The sequence below is a fragment of the Pleurodeles waltl genome, chromosome 6 (genome assembly GCF_031143425.1).
Source record: "Pleurodeles waltl isolate 20211129_DDA chromosome 6, aPleWal1.hap1.20221129, whole genome shotgun sequence".
NCBI classification, from domain to species: Eukaryota; Metazoa; Chordata; class Amphibia; order Caudata; family Salamandridae; genus Pleurodeles; species Pleurodeles waltl.
Window position 1 is genome coordinate 111,285,868 of NC_090445.1, and position 17,688 is coordinate 111,303,555.

General features: G+C 44.9%; 1 protein-coding gene across 1 annotated transcript; it reads left to right on the forward strand.

Moving 5' to 3' along the window:
- Positions 1-1,858: 1,858 nt before the first annotated feature.
- Positions 1,859-15,645, forward strand: RPL23 (ribosomal protein L23). Its single transcript, XM_069237477.1, has 5 exons — positions 1,859-1,983; positions 3,499-3,582; positions 4,800-4,928; positions 14,063-14,176; positions 15,519-15,645. Exons 1-5 carry the CDS (start codon positions 1,971-1,973, stop codon positions 15,599-15,601), a joined length of 423 nt encoding a protein of 140 aa, XP_069093578.1. The 5' UTR covers positions 1,859-1,970; the 3' UTR covers positions 15,602-15,645.
- The last annotated feature ends 2,043 nt before the right edge of the window (positions 15,646-17,688 follow it).

Here is a 17,688-nt window from a genome sequence, read left to right on the forward strand (position 1 = left end):
TTAAGTGTGTGTTGGTTGCTTTGCTAAATATCTTGATACAATAAAAGAACACTCAGAGAGCAACCCCAGTACAAGTCAGGTGGCCCTCTATGAGTACCAGAGAAAATTAATTTATGTGTTTAAGCCACACCCTTAATTACATTGGCCACAACCCCTTTGGAGCCCCTACTTTTTTAACCCCATTTAAAGCCCTGCTTGCAGCTTCAGACAAAGTCATAACTCATATTACGCAACTGCAGACCAGAAAAATTATGGGCTGGCTACTATTGGGTACTATCAATCCAATGACTCAGTTCACAAGTAAAAGAAGCAGCTCCTGTTAAATATGTTAATGTGCATGAAGTACACAGTACCATAACTCATAGCGCTACAACTGGAGTAGACCTCAACTCTAATGCACACCCTTCACACCCAAGACTACTCGCACTTGCAAAATCCTTCACACCCACGGCCTCTCACACCTGCATCATCTTTCACACCCACAACTACTCACACCTGCATCATCCTTCACCCTCTAGAAAAGTCACACCTGCATTATCCTTCATGCGCACAACTACTGAAACATACAACTACTCACACCTGCGTCATCCTTCACACCCACAACTCCACCTGCATCATCCTTCACACCCACAACTACTCACACCTACATCATCACTCACACCCACAACTTCTCACACATGCATCATCCTTCACGCCCACAACTACTCACACCTGCATCATCCTTCACACACATTACTCTCACACATGACTACTCACACTTTCTTGCATCATCCTTCACACCAACAACTACTCAAAACTGCATCATGAAGCACCTCACTGCGCAGGATGGCATTCACCAACAACAAATGATTCTGTCTTGTATAGATATACAGGGATGCTACATTACCAAAACTATCCTTTCTACCGCCTAAAGTGAAACCGTTTAGGTAAAAAGCTATGTGGGGTGTGTGCACTCAGCCATCATGCATACGCTTTTTGTAATACAACCTGGGCAAATTTTTGGGCCGCAGCCTAAACCCAGCTGTCTGGTTTGCTAATGACATCTTGGGAACTTTCAGAAAGTTGACCTAGGAAAGCATTCCACTTGTTGATTACCATCGGCTTTGTGGTTTGTAACTCAGGCTTTCTGGCTTTCCATTTGCTAGCTTTATTTGCTGTAGGCTCTCCAGGTTCAGTTTGTTCTTCCTGTTGCCTAAACCATGTTTTCTGTATCCTTTCACAAACTTGATTTCTGTTAACAGGCCTTTAAATATTGTTCTTTTCTCATCACATTTGCTTTGCATTCAAAGACTAAGGTCATATGTCAGGCGCTGTCTTTATCAATCCACAAGTAGAGGACTTTGGTGCTGAATTAATGGGACATCTACCATTAACATATGAGATAATTTTCTGCAAAGGATGCATCAAGGAAATTATAAAAACAAACTGAGTTTAGAAAATTAAAAACGTACAAAAGTTTTAATTGTGAATTTGACTGTAAATAAAATATTTTACTGCTATCAAAAATGTGGGATATAAAAAATAAAATGAAATGTATATACAATAAAACATGCAAGGGAAAATGAAAACCTCACATAACGCAAAACAAGTCTATTTCATTTGCATGGATTTACTTACAATCAATGCGTTCTACGCCACCCACCTACCCAGCTTGTAATTACATATGCATGCATGCACAACATTGGATTTTTACTATTTTCTGCTAATGCTAAACAATAACACGAAAAATGCAAAAATTATAAATCTCCATTCACAACTAAAGGCAAGACCTAGTGGCTATGCCAATGCTTGTTTTCCGACAGCCATTGTAGCTCTGATAAACACTCCGCCGTCGAAAAGATTGGCAGAATCATTACGAACTAAGCGGCCAACCATTACGTCATCAAACATGCGCCCGCAGCCGGCTGCAACACGGCCTCTTGTATATCCCAGCGTCCTTTGCGCTACGGTTTCTCTTTCCGGGAACCAAAATGTCTAAGAGAGGTAAGGCAAACTCTTTCCTGCGCTGTGCTATCCACTGCCATCTGCTGCGGGAGGGACTCGAATGGCACAAGTAATGGCGCGTGCTGCTAGGGAAGGCCTATGTCGCCCCCGCGAGCCGACGTTTACAGAGCGCGAGCAGCCGGAGCCGAAGAGGAGTGGACCGATTTAAGCTCTTGGTGCTGGGCACCGCGGAGCCATGTTTAACCATTGGGATCCGGTAATGCACTGGACGGTGAAAGGGGTTAAGATTTAGAAAATCTGCATTTAAGTTGTGCCAGCATTGCGAGGGGGGTGGCGTTCCGTTGTGGGGTACCGATGCTAGTACCGTCGTTATCGATAGGGTGAGTGCAAGTATTTACGAGGTGGTAAAGTAACGACTCTTGGTTTGACGGGAATATGTTGCATGTCTGTTTATCAACGTCAGGGTTAGCTTTTGGACGTGCACTTTTGATGAACTGCTAGAGGACAGATAGACGGGCGTGTATTCTATACCAACTTGAGAGGAACAGGTTGGTGGCCGAGCTTTCGTTGACGATTTGCTTGTTATAGTGTAAATCTGGGAGCAATAGTGTTTGGGACGGAACAGTCCTAATGACTGGTTTTATGGGTTAGACTTAGTGGGGAAGATGGCTTTGTAACCAGTTTTAAGTACTGGAATGGGGCGGTGTTAATACAAATCCCTTTATATTGAGTGTGTAGCAACTATTAAATGACAGAACTTCATAAGTGCAGCCAGTGTAAGTCAGGTCTTAGATACTGGCCTCTGCACAGTGTGGTATGAAAGCGTGTTAGTGTTGTCTGCGACTAATGAGTAGCGTTGCATTTAGTACCTACTTGGAATGTACTTAACATTCCACCCATGGCACCTCAAAACTGTATCCAAAGACTTTTTCTTTGTTTTACAAATTGTTATGGGTTATATCGAGGAAATTGGTTTAGATACAAGCCAAGTCTGCAAGCCTGATGCATTAATATTAGAAACAGTCGCCGCACCGCCTGATCTTCCCGGACTGGTCATCATAGTCGCACGTTTGTACCTACGTTAATTGCACCCCACATGCGTTGCGTCGACGTTTTTTTTTTCCTTACTTCCTAGCGCTAAGGGCACGTAAGTAATAATAATAAATCCAAGTTGTGCACTTAATCCTTTTTAAAGTTGTTAGGGGCTGGTCATAACGTAACTTGTACTTTGAATGTCCCCCCTTTTAAAAAGCACTTGCTGGGTCTCTTGTGGCTCAATGAGTTGTCGTAAGAGGGCAAAGAAACAACGCTGCGTTTGGGTGAGGTGGCTGCTGTGTGCCGTTTACCTCAATCCGTTGCGTGACAGTCCCACTGCTCGAACGACTCCCCCAATCTTCCTTTCCCCCTACGAGAAAGTGGGCTTAATTCCGCGCAGTATTTTATATTAAATCCAGTTGGTGTCCGAAGACATTTGTGCTGTGAATCTAACACGGGGTGGGAGTAATATTTTCTGTGTGAAATAGCCACTCTGACCAAAAACTTTTATTTTACCAGGGCGTGGTGGTTCGTCCGGTGCGAAATTTCGCATCTCGCTTGGGCTCCCTGTGGGAGCCGTGATCAACTGTGCAGATAACACAGGTAAGTCCCGTTGGATGATTAGAAGTGTTGAAACGTGATGAGTAATTCCAAAACAAAAAAATTGGGGCTTTATCTTGTGCAAGGGGCTTCGTTTTTGGGGCCTAATTTAGACTGGTGATACATATGAATAACTCTTGGTTTTTCACCTCATTGTGTATGTGTAACGAGGTACTACTACATGTTTTGTGCATCTTGTTAAATCATCGGCGCACGTGTAGTATCAGCAAGAGAAAGTTGAGCTCTGCCCCGGGGGCACTAATGTAAAGAGAAGGCACTTGTTTTTATACAACTTTCTGGGTGCAGAAATACTCATCAGCTTTTGATGATCCTTGTCTGGCGCACGATGTTTTCAGGTATCATTATGAAAAGGGGAGCCTACCATAGTAAACAGCATCACACCATGAAGTTGGGCTTGTATGGCACCCTGCTGTGGTTTTCTGTAGTATTTAGGTGTGCACCCTTGCTTTAGGTCCAAAATCTACTGTGCAACATGCTAACCATCCACTGAAGCAGCAACTCGTATATCCAAGGATGTTAACCATCCGCTGAAGCAGCATCTATCTCGTATATCCAAGGATGTGCTAACCATCCACTGAAGCAGCATCTCGTAAATCCAAGGTTATGAAGAATTACATAAACTGCTATTGTAGTAGTGCACCCAGCCTAGCTTTTGTTTAGGATAGATAATAGATGCTTTGGGCGACAATTTGTTTGGCAAAGAAGTTTGGGGGTGTCGGTAGGATGGCCCTGTCGATTAAGAGAAGAGTGAGATTATGTAGTCTGAAGTGAAGCGAGCTGTCAGAAGCTTTACGAATGCGCAGTAGCTTCTTTCTTAAAATTATGTGTGGGTTTTGTAGCACGTGGCTCAGAATGCACACATTCTTTGATGATCGCCGCCACCCCTTCTAAAAAGCACTTGCTCAGTCTCTCCTATGGCTTCAGTGAGTTGTCGTGGAAGGGCAAAGAAACCACGTTGCTTTTGGGTGAGGTGGTAGCTACATATGCTGTTGACCTCAATCAGTGACGAGACAAGTTTTCTACAATTGGCTAAATGTTCTGTTATGTGTGCCCTTAAATTTGCTTCTGTGTTGATTGTACAAATGAAGGACCTGTGCTCTATGTGCTTTTTATGTTTGGAGGAAGGGGGCGGGGGATTTCCTTCAAAGGGGTTACTTTCAGGTTTTAATGCTGCTTGTCTGGCACTTGATCTTTCCCAGGTGCCAAGAACCTGTACATCATCTCCGTTAAAGGAATAAAAGGTCGCCTGAACAGACTGCCAGCTGCGGGTGTTGGTGACATGGTGATGGCCACAGTGAAGAAAGGAAAGCCCGAACTCAGAAAAAAGGGTACGTACTACCGTATTGTGTATGCCAAAGTGGTCAGTCGTTGCTCACACGGCCTTTTTGAAAAGCACTTTGTTTCTCTGTAGTAACCCTGACAGTTGTGTTTACAAAAGGAAGATGCTGTTTTTGGGTGAGGTGGGAGTTTTGGTCGGTTTACCTCAATCTAAATGTTGAGAATCCTTTAAACTGTTTTAATTATTCAGTTTACTTGGACCTTTCAATGGATTTTTTTTTTTTGCAACGTTCTGGATAAGCTGTAGCATTTTTTTGAGGCCTTCGAATTTAATACCTTTCCTAACAAATTAATGAAGGCAAGCAATATTGAATTCGGTTAAACTTTCAGAAATAGGATCACACACAACCAGCTGAAATCTCAAGCTGCTCGTTGCCTGCCAGCTAAATAGTACTCAGAGACCTTTATGAAGGTATTTGTTTTATTTGCAGCAGCGTTTTACCTGTAAATTCAGTGACTGGCCAGCTTGTTCTTTATATTCAGTGCCACTGGAATTAGGGTTGCAGTTTTATTTTTGTGCATAGTTTTGAACTTGAAGCATTTGCATCATCTGCAGATTTTTACACAAACAAATCGTTTCTACCTCTAACGGATCAGTTACTAAAACATGGCGACGTGTTGGCAGGCAGCAGAAGGCCCTTCGCAAAGGTTAACTTGTCATCTTTCAGTTTCTGTATGTGGATTGTTGATACTAATGAAGTGAAATATTTTCCTAGACAGTATATTACCATGTGTAAAAATGACAAAATAATGAATACAAAAAAATATGCAACATATTTTGCATTTCTTGTTGCATAATTTAGCCAATCCCACCTCCTAATTCCAGTGGCCTTGGTTATATTGCACTAAATACTTTAATGGTATTTTGGTGGCTTTTTAATGAACTAGATCATAATCTTAACCCACGGACTGGGTGCCTCAAATTGTAGTGTTGCTACCGGATATTCGTGGAAGCATGGCTCTTCTCTGTGTGGCAATAAAGTGACTGGAAAAGGACCCCTGGAAGATGAGGGGGTGAAGGCCTGAAACAAAGTTGAAACAAAAAAGCTGCTGTTCCAGTCCCGCTTTCTCTAGAAAGAGGCCCACGCTCTCCGAAGCCAATCACATTTGTTCATATTTCCATTTTGTGTGCCCCAGAATTTCAGTATACCTGTTCATAGTCCTGGAAAAGATGAGGATCCAGGCGGGTCAGCTGTATCTGGGATTTAAGTTGACAGGCCTTGCGCATTTTGAAGTATACAAAAGGTGGTGGAGTGCTTTAACTGGCAAGCCAGGTACTCCATGCACCGGAACACAAGCAACCCCGGATGACTTCGCCCTTGTTTCGGGCTCCTAAATCTTTCATGGCCAAACGTGGGTCCTGTGCACACTGGAACAAAGCTGTGCTTAGCTGATAAGCCCGTAACCAGGGCAAAGCCTGGCATGGCAGTTTCCTACTGAACTGTTCTATTTTAACAGGGTCGAGACTCATTTGCATGTAGCCACTTTCCAAACCGGTGTGGTGTGTAAAATAACGATGTATTGGGATTCTGCCCGGGTAATTACCAGTGCCTGAGGTTAAATCAAGCGTTCCGTCCATCACCTTTTGTATACTTTAGTAGTTGCGCAATTTGAAGCCACCAGAACATGTGTAGCAGCGCATGCTCTGCGTGTGGTTTGCATTCAGAACAGCCAGCAGAATATGAGGGACTCATCTTAATTTCAGCTGTGCCGTTCTTATTTAGTTTGTTTAGGCTTTGTAGCAATTATTGATTAGAAAGTTAATTAAAACAACTTAAACGTTAAAACAAATACACATAACTGACATGGTGGGGTGGTTTCAGAAAATAAACACAAAGCTATCGGCCTACATAAAAAGGCTCCGATCGTGCTCCACAAGCATAAGTCGTCCGTTAGGAAAAATCATTTTGCTTTCTTTCCCTCGAAGTTTTTGCTCAGCAAGTTTCATACATTTTACACACCTGTAACTTAACTTTTGAGTGTTCGCCATTCAGGTAGAAAATAAGCCCTCGGCGGCATGCCTAAAGGTTTAGGACATTACGGATAATTTCTTACTTTCTGAGTGTGGAACAAGAACTTAATGGGCATGATGGATTCACAAATCGTAGAGCCTGCACCATTGCATCAAAGAGGCATGGCCACATTGGTTCTTGGCATTTTGTTCGGAACCCTACTAATCTGCTGCGTTCACTTAACATTTATATTGGGCTATTTACCAAAATTAGTTTTGCTGCCACCAGAGACGTGAGTAATTCATGGGAGCATCCATGTTTGAGATATCTTACTTATCGTTTATACAAGACATTATGGTGTTTTCTTTAAATTTTTAATGTCTTTTTTTTTTTGCGTGCCACTGTTTATACTCAAGGCGGCATCTCGTATATCCAGGGATGTGTTAACCATCCGCTGAAGCAGCATCTATCTCGTATATCCAGGGATGTGCTAATCATCCACTGAAGCAGCCTCTCTAAAATCCAAGGATATGGAGAATTACAAAAACTGCTATTGTAGTAGTGCACCCAGCCTAGCTTTTGTTTAGGATAGGTAATAGATGCTTTGGGCGACAATTTGTTTGGCAAAGAAGTTTGGGGGTGTCGGTAGGATGGCCCTGTCGATTAAGAGAAGAGTGAGATTATGTAGTCTGAAGTGAAGCGAGCTGTCCGAAGCTTCACGAATGCGCAGTAGCTACTTTATTAAAATTATGTGTGGGTTTTGTAGCACGTGGCTCAGAATGAACACACATTGTGATGATCGCCGCCACCCCTTCTAAAAAGCACTTGCTCAGTCTCTCCTATGGCTTCAGTGAGTTGTCGTGGAAGGGCAAAGAAACCACGTTGCTTTTGGGTGAGGTGGTAGCTACATATGCTGTTGACCTCAATCAGTGACGAGACAAGTTTTCTACAATTGGCTAAATGTTCTGTTATGTGTGCCCTTAAATTTGCTTCTGTGTTGATTGTACAAATGAAGGACCTGTGCTCTATGTGCTTTTTATGTTTGGAGGAAGGGGGCGGGGGATTTCCTTCAAAGGGGTTACTTTCAGGTTTTAATGCTGCTTGTCTGGCACTTGATCTTTCCTGTTTGTACTCAAAGCTTTTGTACAAAGTGATTAGTGGTTTACTTCCAGAAGGAAGAACCTTTTTGTCAAACTTAGATGTACAAACGATTGAGAGAGGCTCTCGGTACGGAGTTTTTAGTCCAGCATTGTGGAACAGTTGTACTCTAGCATATTAGCCATTCATTCTAATGTCCCATTAAACAATATGTTCGATGGCATCTGTCGCTGTAGATACGCATGTTCTGCAATAGCTCGCCATCTGGTGTTGGGCCGGAGTGTTACAAGTTGTTTTTCTTCGAAGAAGTCTTTCGAGTCACGGGACCGAGTGACTCCTCCTTTTGTCTCCATTGCGCATAGGCGTCGACTCCATCTTCGATTGTTTTTTTTCCGCCATCGGGTTCGGACGTGTTCCTGTCGCTCCGAGTTTCGGAACGGAAAATTAGCTAATTTCGGAAGATTTTCGTCGGTATTGTTGCGTTCGGGATCGGCGTACTTAGATTCCACACCGCATCGAAGATCGAAGAGCTCCGGTGCCCTTCGGGGTAGTTTTTCGATCCTCCGTCGGGGCCTGGTCGGCCCGACCGCGTGCTGAAGAACACCGATGGAACGGACCCCGTTCCGTTTCTGCCCCAAATGCCACAATAAGTACCCTTACACAGACCAACACTTGGTCTGCAACCTGTGCCTGTCACCTGAGCACAGCGAAGACACCTGCGAGGCCTGTCGTGCGTTCCGGTCCCGAAAAACACTCCGAGACCGTCGAGCCAGAAGACTTCAGATGGCGTCCGCACCGACAGCCCAACGGGAGTTCGAGGAACAGGAAGAAGAAGGTGCCTTCTCGATCCAAGACTCAGACTCCGAAGGATTCGACGATACACAAACCGTGAGTAAGACGTCGAAATCCACTCATAAGAACATTTACAAGGCCCAGGGGACGCCACTGCCACCAGGCCATGGCTCCACCCATAAATTCGGTGACCGCCCGTCGGCACCGAAAAAGGCCCACACAGTGCCGAGATCGTCCGACTCCGGTCGAGACACCGGCACGCAGCCTTCTCGGGACCGAGAAAGTGCTGGAGACAAGCCTCGACACCGAGATGCCGGTGCCGACACGGCTCAACGCCGAGAGGTTTCGGCCCCGAAAAAGAAAAGAGTCACCTCGGAGCCGAAAAAACACGCAGACAGGGTTTCGATGCCGAAACAAACTGCAAGCGACCCAGCTTCAGGCTCTTATACAGAAGAGCACTCGCTAACCTCCCAAATGCAGAAGCATAGGTTTGAGGAAGAGCTGCAAGCAACTGATGTGGACCATACGCAAAAGCGTATCTTCATACAGCAGGGGACAGGAAAAATAAGCACCCTTCCCCCCATTAGGAGAAAGAGAAGGTTGGAGTTCCAGACGGAACAAACACCACAACCAAAAGTGGTGAAAAGAGTTACCCCACCACCCTCTCCTCCGCCTGTGATTAACGTCTCACCAGCACAAACTCCATCACACTCCCCAGCTCACACCACCATGAGCCAGGGTGACCAAGATCAGGACGCATGGGACCTATACGACGCCCCAGTGTCAGATAACAGTCCGGAGGCATACCCTACAAAGCCATCTCCACCAGAAGACAGCACCGCGTATTCTCAAGTGGTGGCTAGAGCAGCACAATTTCACAACGTAAGCCTCCACTCAGAACAGGTCGAGGATGATTTCTTATTTAACACACTCTCCTCTACCCACAGCTCCTACCAAAGCCTGCCTATGCTCCCTGGTATGCTCCGGCACGCAAAAGACATCTTTAAGGAGCCGGTCAAAAGTAGGGCAATCACACCAAGGGTGGAAAAAAAGTATAAGGCGCCTCCTACAGACCCGGCTTTCATCACTACACAGCTGCCACCAGACTCTGTCGTTGTAGGAGCAGCTAGGAAAAGGTGCCAACTCTCACACATCTGGAGATGCACCACCCCCAGATAAAGAAAGCCGCAAGTTCGATGCAGCTGGTAAGAGTCGCAGCACAAGCTGCAAACCAGTGGCGCATCGCGAACTCACAGGCACTACTTGCGCGCTATGACAGAGCCCACTGGGACGAGATGCAACATCTCATTGATCATCTGCCCAAGGACTTACAAAATAGGGCAAAACAAGTGGTTGAGGAGGGCAGACCATTTCCAACAACCAGATCCGCTCCTCCATGGACGCTGCAGATACAGCTGCACGGACAATTAATACATCCGTAACTATCAGAAGGCATGCATGGCTCCGAACGTCTGGATTTAAACCAGAGATTCAACAAGCAGTTCTCAATATGCCTTTTAATGAAAAAGAACTGTTCGGTCCAGAAGTGGACACAGCGATTGAGAAACTCAAAAAAGATACGGACACTGCCAAAGCCATGGGCGCACTCTACTCCCCGCAGAGCAGAGGGAATTACAGCACATTCCGTAAAACGCCCTTTCGAGGGGGGTTTCGAGGTCAAAGCACACAAGCCAGCACCTCACAAGCCACACCATCCAGTTACCAGGGACAGTATAGAGGAGGTTTTCGGGGACAATATAGAGGAGGGCAATTCCCTAGAAATAGAGGAAGATTTCAAAGCCCCAAAGCCCCTACTACTAAACAGTGACTCACAGGTCACTCACCCCCTCCACACAACACCAGTGGGGGGAAGAATAGGTCATTATTACAATGCATGGGAGGAAATCACTACAGACACTTGGGTTCTAGCAATTATCCAACATGGTTATTGCATAGAATTTCTACAATTCCCTCCAAACATACCACCGAAAGCACAAAATTTAACAACACACCATTCCAGTCTCCTGGAGATAGAAGTGCAGGCACTATTGCAAAAGAATGCAATCGAATTAGTGCCAAACACACAAATAAACACAGGAGTTTACTCACTGTACTTTCTGATACCAAAGAAGGACAAAACACTGAGACCAATCCTAGACCTCAGAGTAGTGAACACTTTCATCAAATCAGACCACTTCCACATGGTCACACTACAAGAAGTATTGCCATTGCTAAAACTGCACGACTACATGGCAACTTTAGACCTCAAGGATGCTTATTTCCATATACCAATACACCCATCGCACAGGAAATACCTAAGGTTTGTATTCAAAGGAATACATTACCAATTCAAGGTACTGCCTTTCGGATTAACAACCGCACCAAGAGTCTTTACCAAATGTCTAGCGGTAGTCGCAGCACACATAAGAAGGCAGCAAATACATGTGTTCCCATATCTGGACGACTGGCTAATCAAGGCCCATTCGTTAATAGAGTGCTCAAATCACACAAATCATATCATACAAACCCTCTTCAAACTAGGGTTCACCGTCAATTTCACAAAATCCAAAATTCTGCCACGCAAGGTACAACAATACCTGAAGGAGTAGCCACTCCAAGTCCACAAAGAATTCAAAATTTCAACACCATCATACAACGCATGTATCCAACACAAAAGATACAGGCAAAGATGGTATTACAACTCCTAGGCATGATGTCATCATGCATAGCCATTGTCCCAAACGCAAGACTGCACATGAGGCCCTTACAACAATGCCTAGCATCACAGTGGTCTCAAGCACAGGGTCACCTTCTAGATCTGGTGTTAATAGACCGCCAAACTTACCTCTCGCTTCTGTGGTGGAACAACATAAATTTAAACAAGGGGCGGCCTTTCCAAGACCCAGTGCCACAATACGTAATAACAACAGATGCTTCCATGACAGGGTGGGGAGCACACCTCGATCAACACAGCATACAAGGACAATGGAACGTACATCAAACAAAACTGCATATCAATCACCTAGAACTTCTAGCAGTTTTTCAAGCACTAAAAGCTTTCCAACCAATAATAGTTCACAAATACATTGTCGTCATGTTGTCTGTTTTGACGAGAATGTATTATCTAAACAAGCAGGGGGGGGCGCACTCCACGCAGTTAAGCCTGCTAGCACAAAAAATTTGGCATTGGGCAATTCACAACCAAATTCGCCTAATAGCACAATTTATACCAGGGATCCAAAATCAACTCGCAGACAATCTCTCTCGAGATCACCAACAGGTCCACGAATGGGAAATTCACCCCCAAATTCTGAACACTTATTTCAAACTCTGGGGAACACCTCAGATAGACTTGTTTGCGACAAGGGAGAACGCAAAATGCCAAAACTTCGCATCCAGATACCCACACAAACAATCCCAAGGCAATGCCCTATGGATGAACTGGTCAGGGATATTTGCTTACGCTTTTCCTCCTCTCCCTCTCCTTCCTTACCTGGTAAACAAACTCAGTCAAAGCAAACTCAAACTCATATTGATAGCACCAACTTGGGCAAGGCAACCCTGGTACACAACGCTGCTAGACCTATCAGTGGTACCCTGCATCAAATTGCCCAACAGGCCAGATCTGTTGACACAGCACAACCAAAAGATCAGACACCCAGATCCAGCATCGCTAAATCTAGCAATCTGGCTCCTGAAATCCTAGAATTCGGGCACTTACAACTTACCCAAGAATGTATGGAAGTCATAAAACAAGCAAGAAGGCCATCCACCAGGCACTGCTATGCAAGTAAATGGAAGAGGTTTGTTTGCTACTGCCATATTAATCAAATACAACCATTACACACAACTCCAGAACATGTAGTGGGTTACTTGCTTCACTTACAAAAATCTAACCTAGCTTTCTCTTCCATTAAGATTCACCTTGCAGCAATATCTGCATACCTACAAACTACCTATTCAACTTCCCTATATAAAATACCAGTCATTAAAGCATTCATGGAGGGCCTTAGGAGAATTATACCACCAAGAACACTACCTGTTCCTTCATGGAACCTAAATGTTGTCCTAACTAGACTTATGGGTCCACCTTTTGAACCCATGCACTCCTGCGACATACAGTTCCTAACCTGGAAGGTGGCATTTCTCATCGCCATTACTTCCCTGAGAAGAGTAAGCGAGATTCAGGCGTTTACTATACAGGAACCTTTTATACAACTACACAAAAATAGTCGTCCTAAGGACCAATCCTAAATTTTTGCCAAAGGTTATTTCACCGTTCCATCTAAATCAAACAGTGGAACTTCCAGTGTTCTTTCCACAGCCAGATACCGTAGCTGAAAGGGCACTACATACATTAGATGTCAAAAGAGCATTGCTGTATTACATTGACAGAACAAAAAACATCAGAAAGACTAAACAACTCTTTATTGCATTTCAAAAACCTCATGCAGGAAACCCAATTTCAAAACAAGGTATAGCCAGATGGATAGTTAAATGCATCCAAATCTGCTACCTTAAAGCTAAACGGCAGCTGCCCATTACACCAAGGGCACACTCAACCAGAAAGAAAGGTGCTACCATGGCCTTTCTAGGAAACATCCCAATGCAAGAAATATGTAAGGCAGCCACATGGTCTACGCCTCACACATTCACCAAGCACTACTGTGTAGACGTGTTATCCGCACAACAAGCCACAGTAGGTCAAGCCGTATTAAGGACATTATTTCAGACTACTTCCACTCCTACAGGCTGATCCACCGCTTTTGGGGAAATAACTGCTTACTAGTCTATGCAGAACATGCGTATCTACAGCGACAGATGCCATCGAACTGAAAATGTCACTTACCCAGTGTACATCTGTTCGTGGCATCAGTCGCAGTAGATTCGCATGTGCCCACCCGCCTCCCCGGGAGCCTGTAGCAGTTTGGAAGTTACCTTCAATTATTTATATATGTATCATCTCAACCTTAAATAGGTGCATACTTAGTCACTCCATTGCATGGGCACTATTACTACAATTCAACTCCTACCTCACCCTCTGCGGGGAAAAACAATCGAAGATGGAGTCGACGCCCATGCGCAATGGAGACAAAAGGAGGAGTCACTCGGTCCCGTGACTCGAAAGACTTCTTCGAAGAAAAACAACTTGTAACACTCTGGCCCAACACCAGATGGCGAGCTATTGCAGAACATGCGAATCTACTGCGACTGATGCCACGAACAGATGTACACTGGGTAAGTGACATTTTCATTACAAGTCACATTGTTTCTTTTCCTAGTGCATCCGGCGGTGGTGATACGGCAGCGGAAATCATATCGGAGGAAAGATGGCATATTCCTATATTTTGAAGACAATGCAGGAGTGATAGTAAATAACAAAGGAGAAATGAAAGGTATGACACCCGCCTATTTCTATGATGAAAGTAGTACTCCCTGGGCGGATCATTTGTATCTGGCAAAGCGGTTTGTAGAGCCAGAGGCTTATATGGTAGAACAGAAGCACCCTGTTGGTCAGTTTTTTTTCTTTATTATAAACTTTTCTTATTCATTCTCCCTTATTATATTGTAGGGGTTTATAATGGCGGTGCGTGCATATTATGCAGTAGTGTGGGTTTACAACAGTGTCGTGAGTTCAGATGCCTTAGTGGTAAATGTCACCAAATAAGTGTGCAGCCTAACTAGTCCCTAAATAGTGCTAATGCCTACCATCGTAGGATTACTGTTACTTTGGGTTACAAACCGTGTAAAAAACCCAAGTGTTGATTTTGTACTAATAAAACCTAAGTTTGGAAAATGTCTCTAGTACATTAAGTACCGTGCTTTTAATTTACTTGTCTTCAGCCCTTACTGTTATGTAGCTGAAAGGGTTGGTTTCATTTTCTACTCACACGTTAACCCAGTATTGGCCACGTAGCAGATGAGCTCTTTACGGTGGTTCTTACCCAGCTTTGGAAAGTGTCCGATCTCCTCCTCGGTGCCCTTCTAAAAAGCACTTGCTCGGCCTCTGCAGTGGCCTCAGTGAGTTGTCGTGGAAGGGCAAAGAAACAACGCTGCTCTTGGGTGAGGTGGTGGCTGCGCGTGCCGTTGGCCTCAATCCGCAGCGTGACAAGAGGTTTTCTTTCACGTGGAGAACAACTGAAAAGTAACATGAGATTTGCCAGCCACGAGTGATTCGAATCTGCAGATGCACCTTTATGTGCAATTGGGATACTCGGAACACTAAAATACCAGTCTCCTTTCTGACAGCATATGTCACCAGATTCCCTGCAGCACTCACCATGCAGCCAGTGCATTTTGTTGAATCTCACATATACCTACCCACACGTGCAGTACTGCAGTGCATCCGCATAATCTGACGATTTCTCTTAACACTGCTTCACTGGACCAAGCAATAGACAGTGACGGGCCCCAGTAGAACGAAATAAAGGGCGACGTAATTTGTCACCACGTCCATATATCATGTGCAAACGTCTGATAATTAGTTCTCTCCTGTCTGGTCCATTTTTAAGTACAAACCGTTTAACACTACGTTGGGCAGTCCAATGTTCTTTAACCCAGTGCAGTGATAACCATGACTCCAGTTAGCAATACTCCAATACTGCTAACATGCTGTATGTTCCACGAATGCTGATAACCTAACTTGTGAGCGCTGACATGCCTTTAACTGATTTATTTTTAACATGACTTGTCAAGTCTGTTGTGAAAGTTCAAGACTGACCGCCTCTTCTCCTCCAGGTTCTGCAATCACGGGCCCTGTCGCAAAGGAATGTGCGGATCTTTGGCCGAGGATCGCATCCAACGCTGGCAGCATTGCATGAACTTGGCCTTCCTGGTTGTAAAAATAAAAAGTGGTTCCACAAAATCCTTAGCACTTGTATTTTTTTGAGAGAAGCTATTAGAGTACTGACCAAGCATGGGGCATCTGACATCGCCAGAGCTATTGGATCACTTTGGAGCTGGATAATCGAATGAAGGTCCAAAGGAAATGTTTCTTCAAAGTTTTGCTTGTTGTGGTCCTTTTCATTTTTATATATTGCATCATACTTATATATGGCATCATTCTTATTTTTCCTCTGTACAGCAACCGAAAGTTTGATTGTGCTTTTGTCAACTGTTTGGAATCGGTTTGGCAGTTGGGAGTATGGGGCCTATTCACAAATTTAAAATCGATAGTAAATGTAACTCTACGACCACATTAAACTCACTCGCATATACCCTCGAGGGATTCCTGATGGGCACAAACAGTTTTGCTGCTATAGAGTCTCTTCCGCACGTGTGAAATCTCTGAATTAGATACAATAACTGGTGTTATGCTAAAAGTGATGGGTAACTACCAAGATGCCGCAGTTTCACACTGCCTCTCACACTCATATTTTTTTCTGATTGATTTGTGTAAATGTATGTTCGATGGCATGTGTAGCTGCAGATACACATGCTGTGCATTATCCTGCCATCTAGTGCTGGGCTCGGAGTGTTACAAGTTGTTTTTCTTAGAAGAAGTCTTTTCGAGTCACGAGACCGAGGGACTCCTCCCTTTCGGCTCCATTGCGCATGGGTGTCGACTCATCTTAGATTGTTTTCTTTCCGCCATCAGGTTCGGACGTGTTCCTGTTCGCTCCGTATTTCGATTTGGAAAATTTGACGGTATTGTTCGCACCTCGGTACTGGTTTAGTGTTGGCACATCAACACCGAAGAAAGAGGCGCTCCGGTGGCTCTTCGGGGCTTCCACTCTCCAGCGGGGCCTGGTCGGCCGACCATGTCCATCATCGAACCTCATGGACCGGACCCCCTTCCGCCCCAATTGCCACGCAAAGTATCCTTATACAGATAACACTTGGTCTGTAATCTGTGTTTATCTCCAGAACACAGGGAGGATACTTGCGAGGCCTGTCGGGCATTTCGATACAAGAAAATGCTACGAGATCGAAGAGCTCGTAGACTCCAGATGGAGTGGACACCGGCCGAGCAGATCGACGTCTAGGAAGAGGAGAGATTCTCCATTCGAGATTCGGACGAGTCCGAAAGTGAGCAGCCGAAGCAGCAACCAACTGTGAGTAAACCAGCCTCGGCAAAGGCTCACTCAAAGATAATAAAGGCTAAGGGGATGCCACGACAACAGGCCATGGCTTAACCCGAAAACATGGTGACCAAACATCGGCACCGAAAAAGGCCTCCCAGCAGCCGAAGGCATCCGACTCCGGTCGAGATACCGGCTCCGAACAATCTTGGCACCAAGAGTTCGGCACCCCTAAAGTCAAGAAGGTTTCCTCAGAGCCGAAAAAGACTGTACAAAAAGCTTTGGTGCTGAAAGCAGGCTCCTACACAGAAGAGCAAGGCCTTTCAAGTCAGTTGCAAGGGCACAGATTTGAACAAGAACTGGGCATGGGAGAGCCAGACCATACACAGAGGAGGCTGCACATACAAAAGGACACGGGGAAAATCCAAACTCTTCTCCACTGAAAATCAAGCGGAAGCTAGCATTCCAGGAGAGGGGAAATGCAGCCAAAAGCAAAAGTGGCTACAGACAAAACACCACCAAGGTTCTTGCCACAGCAATCTCCATTGCATATGTCACACCTGTCCCCGGTAGCAACACCCCGAATGATGCAGTTGCCGACACACACTGGGATGACGCAAGATGACCCGGATGCATGGGACTTGTATGATGCACCGGTCTCAGACAATAGTCCCGATTGCTACCCGGCAAGGCTGTCACCACCTGAGGACAGCACTGCATATATGCAGGTGGGTTCAAGGGCAGCTACATTCCATAATGTAGCAATGCATGCAGAGCCCATAGAGGACAACTTTAAGTTTAACACTTTGTCATCCACTCACAGCTCATACCAAAGTTTGCCAATGCTGCCAGGCATGTTAAACCACGCCAAACAAGTGTTCCAGGAC

Coding starts and splice junctions, on each gene's coding strand:
- RPL23 (XM_069237477.1), top strand. Junction 3,583..4,799: donor CAACTGTGCAGATAACACAG/GTAAGTCCCGTT, acceptor GATCTTTCCCAG/GTGCCAAGAACCTGTACATC. Junction 14,177..15,518: donor TAACAAAGGAGAAATGAAAG/GTATGACACCCG, acceptor CTTCTCCTCCAG/GTTCTGCAATCACGGGCCCT.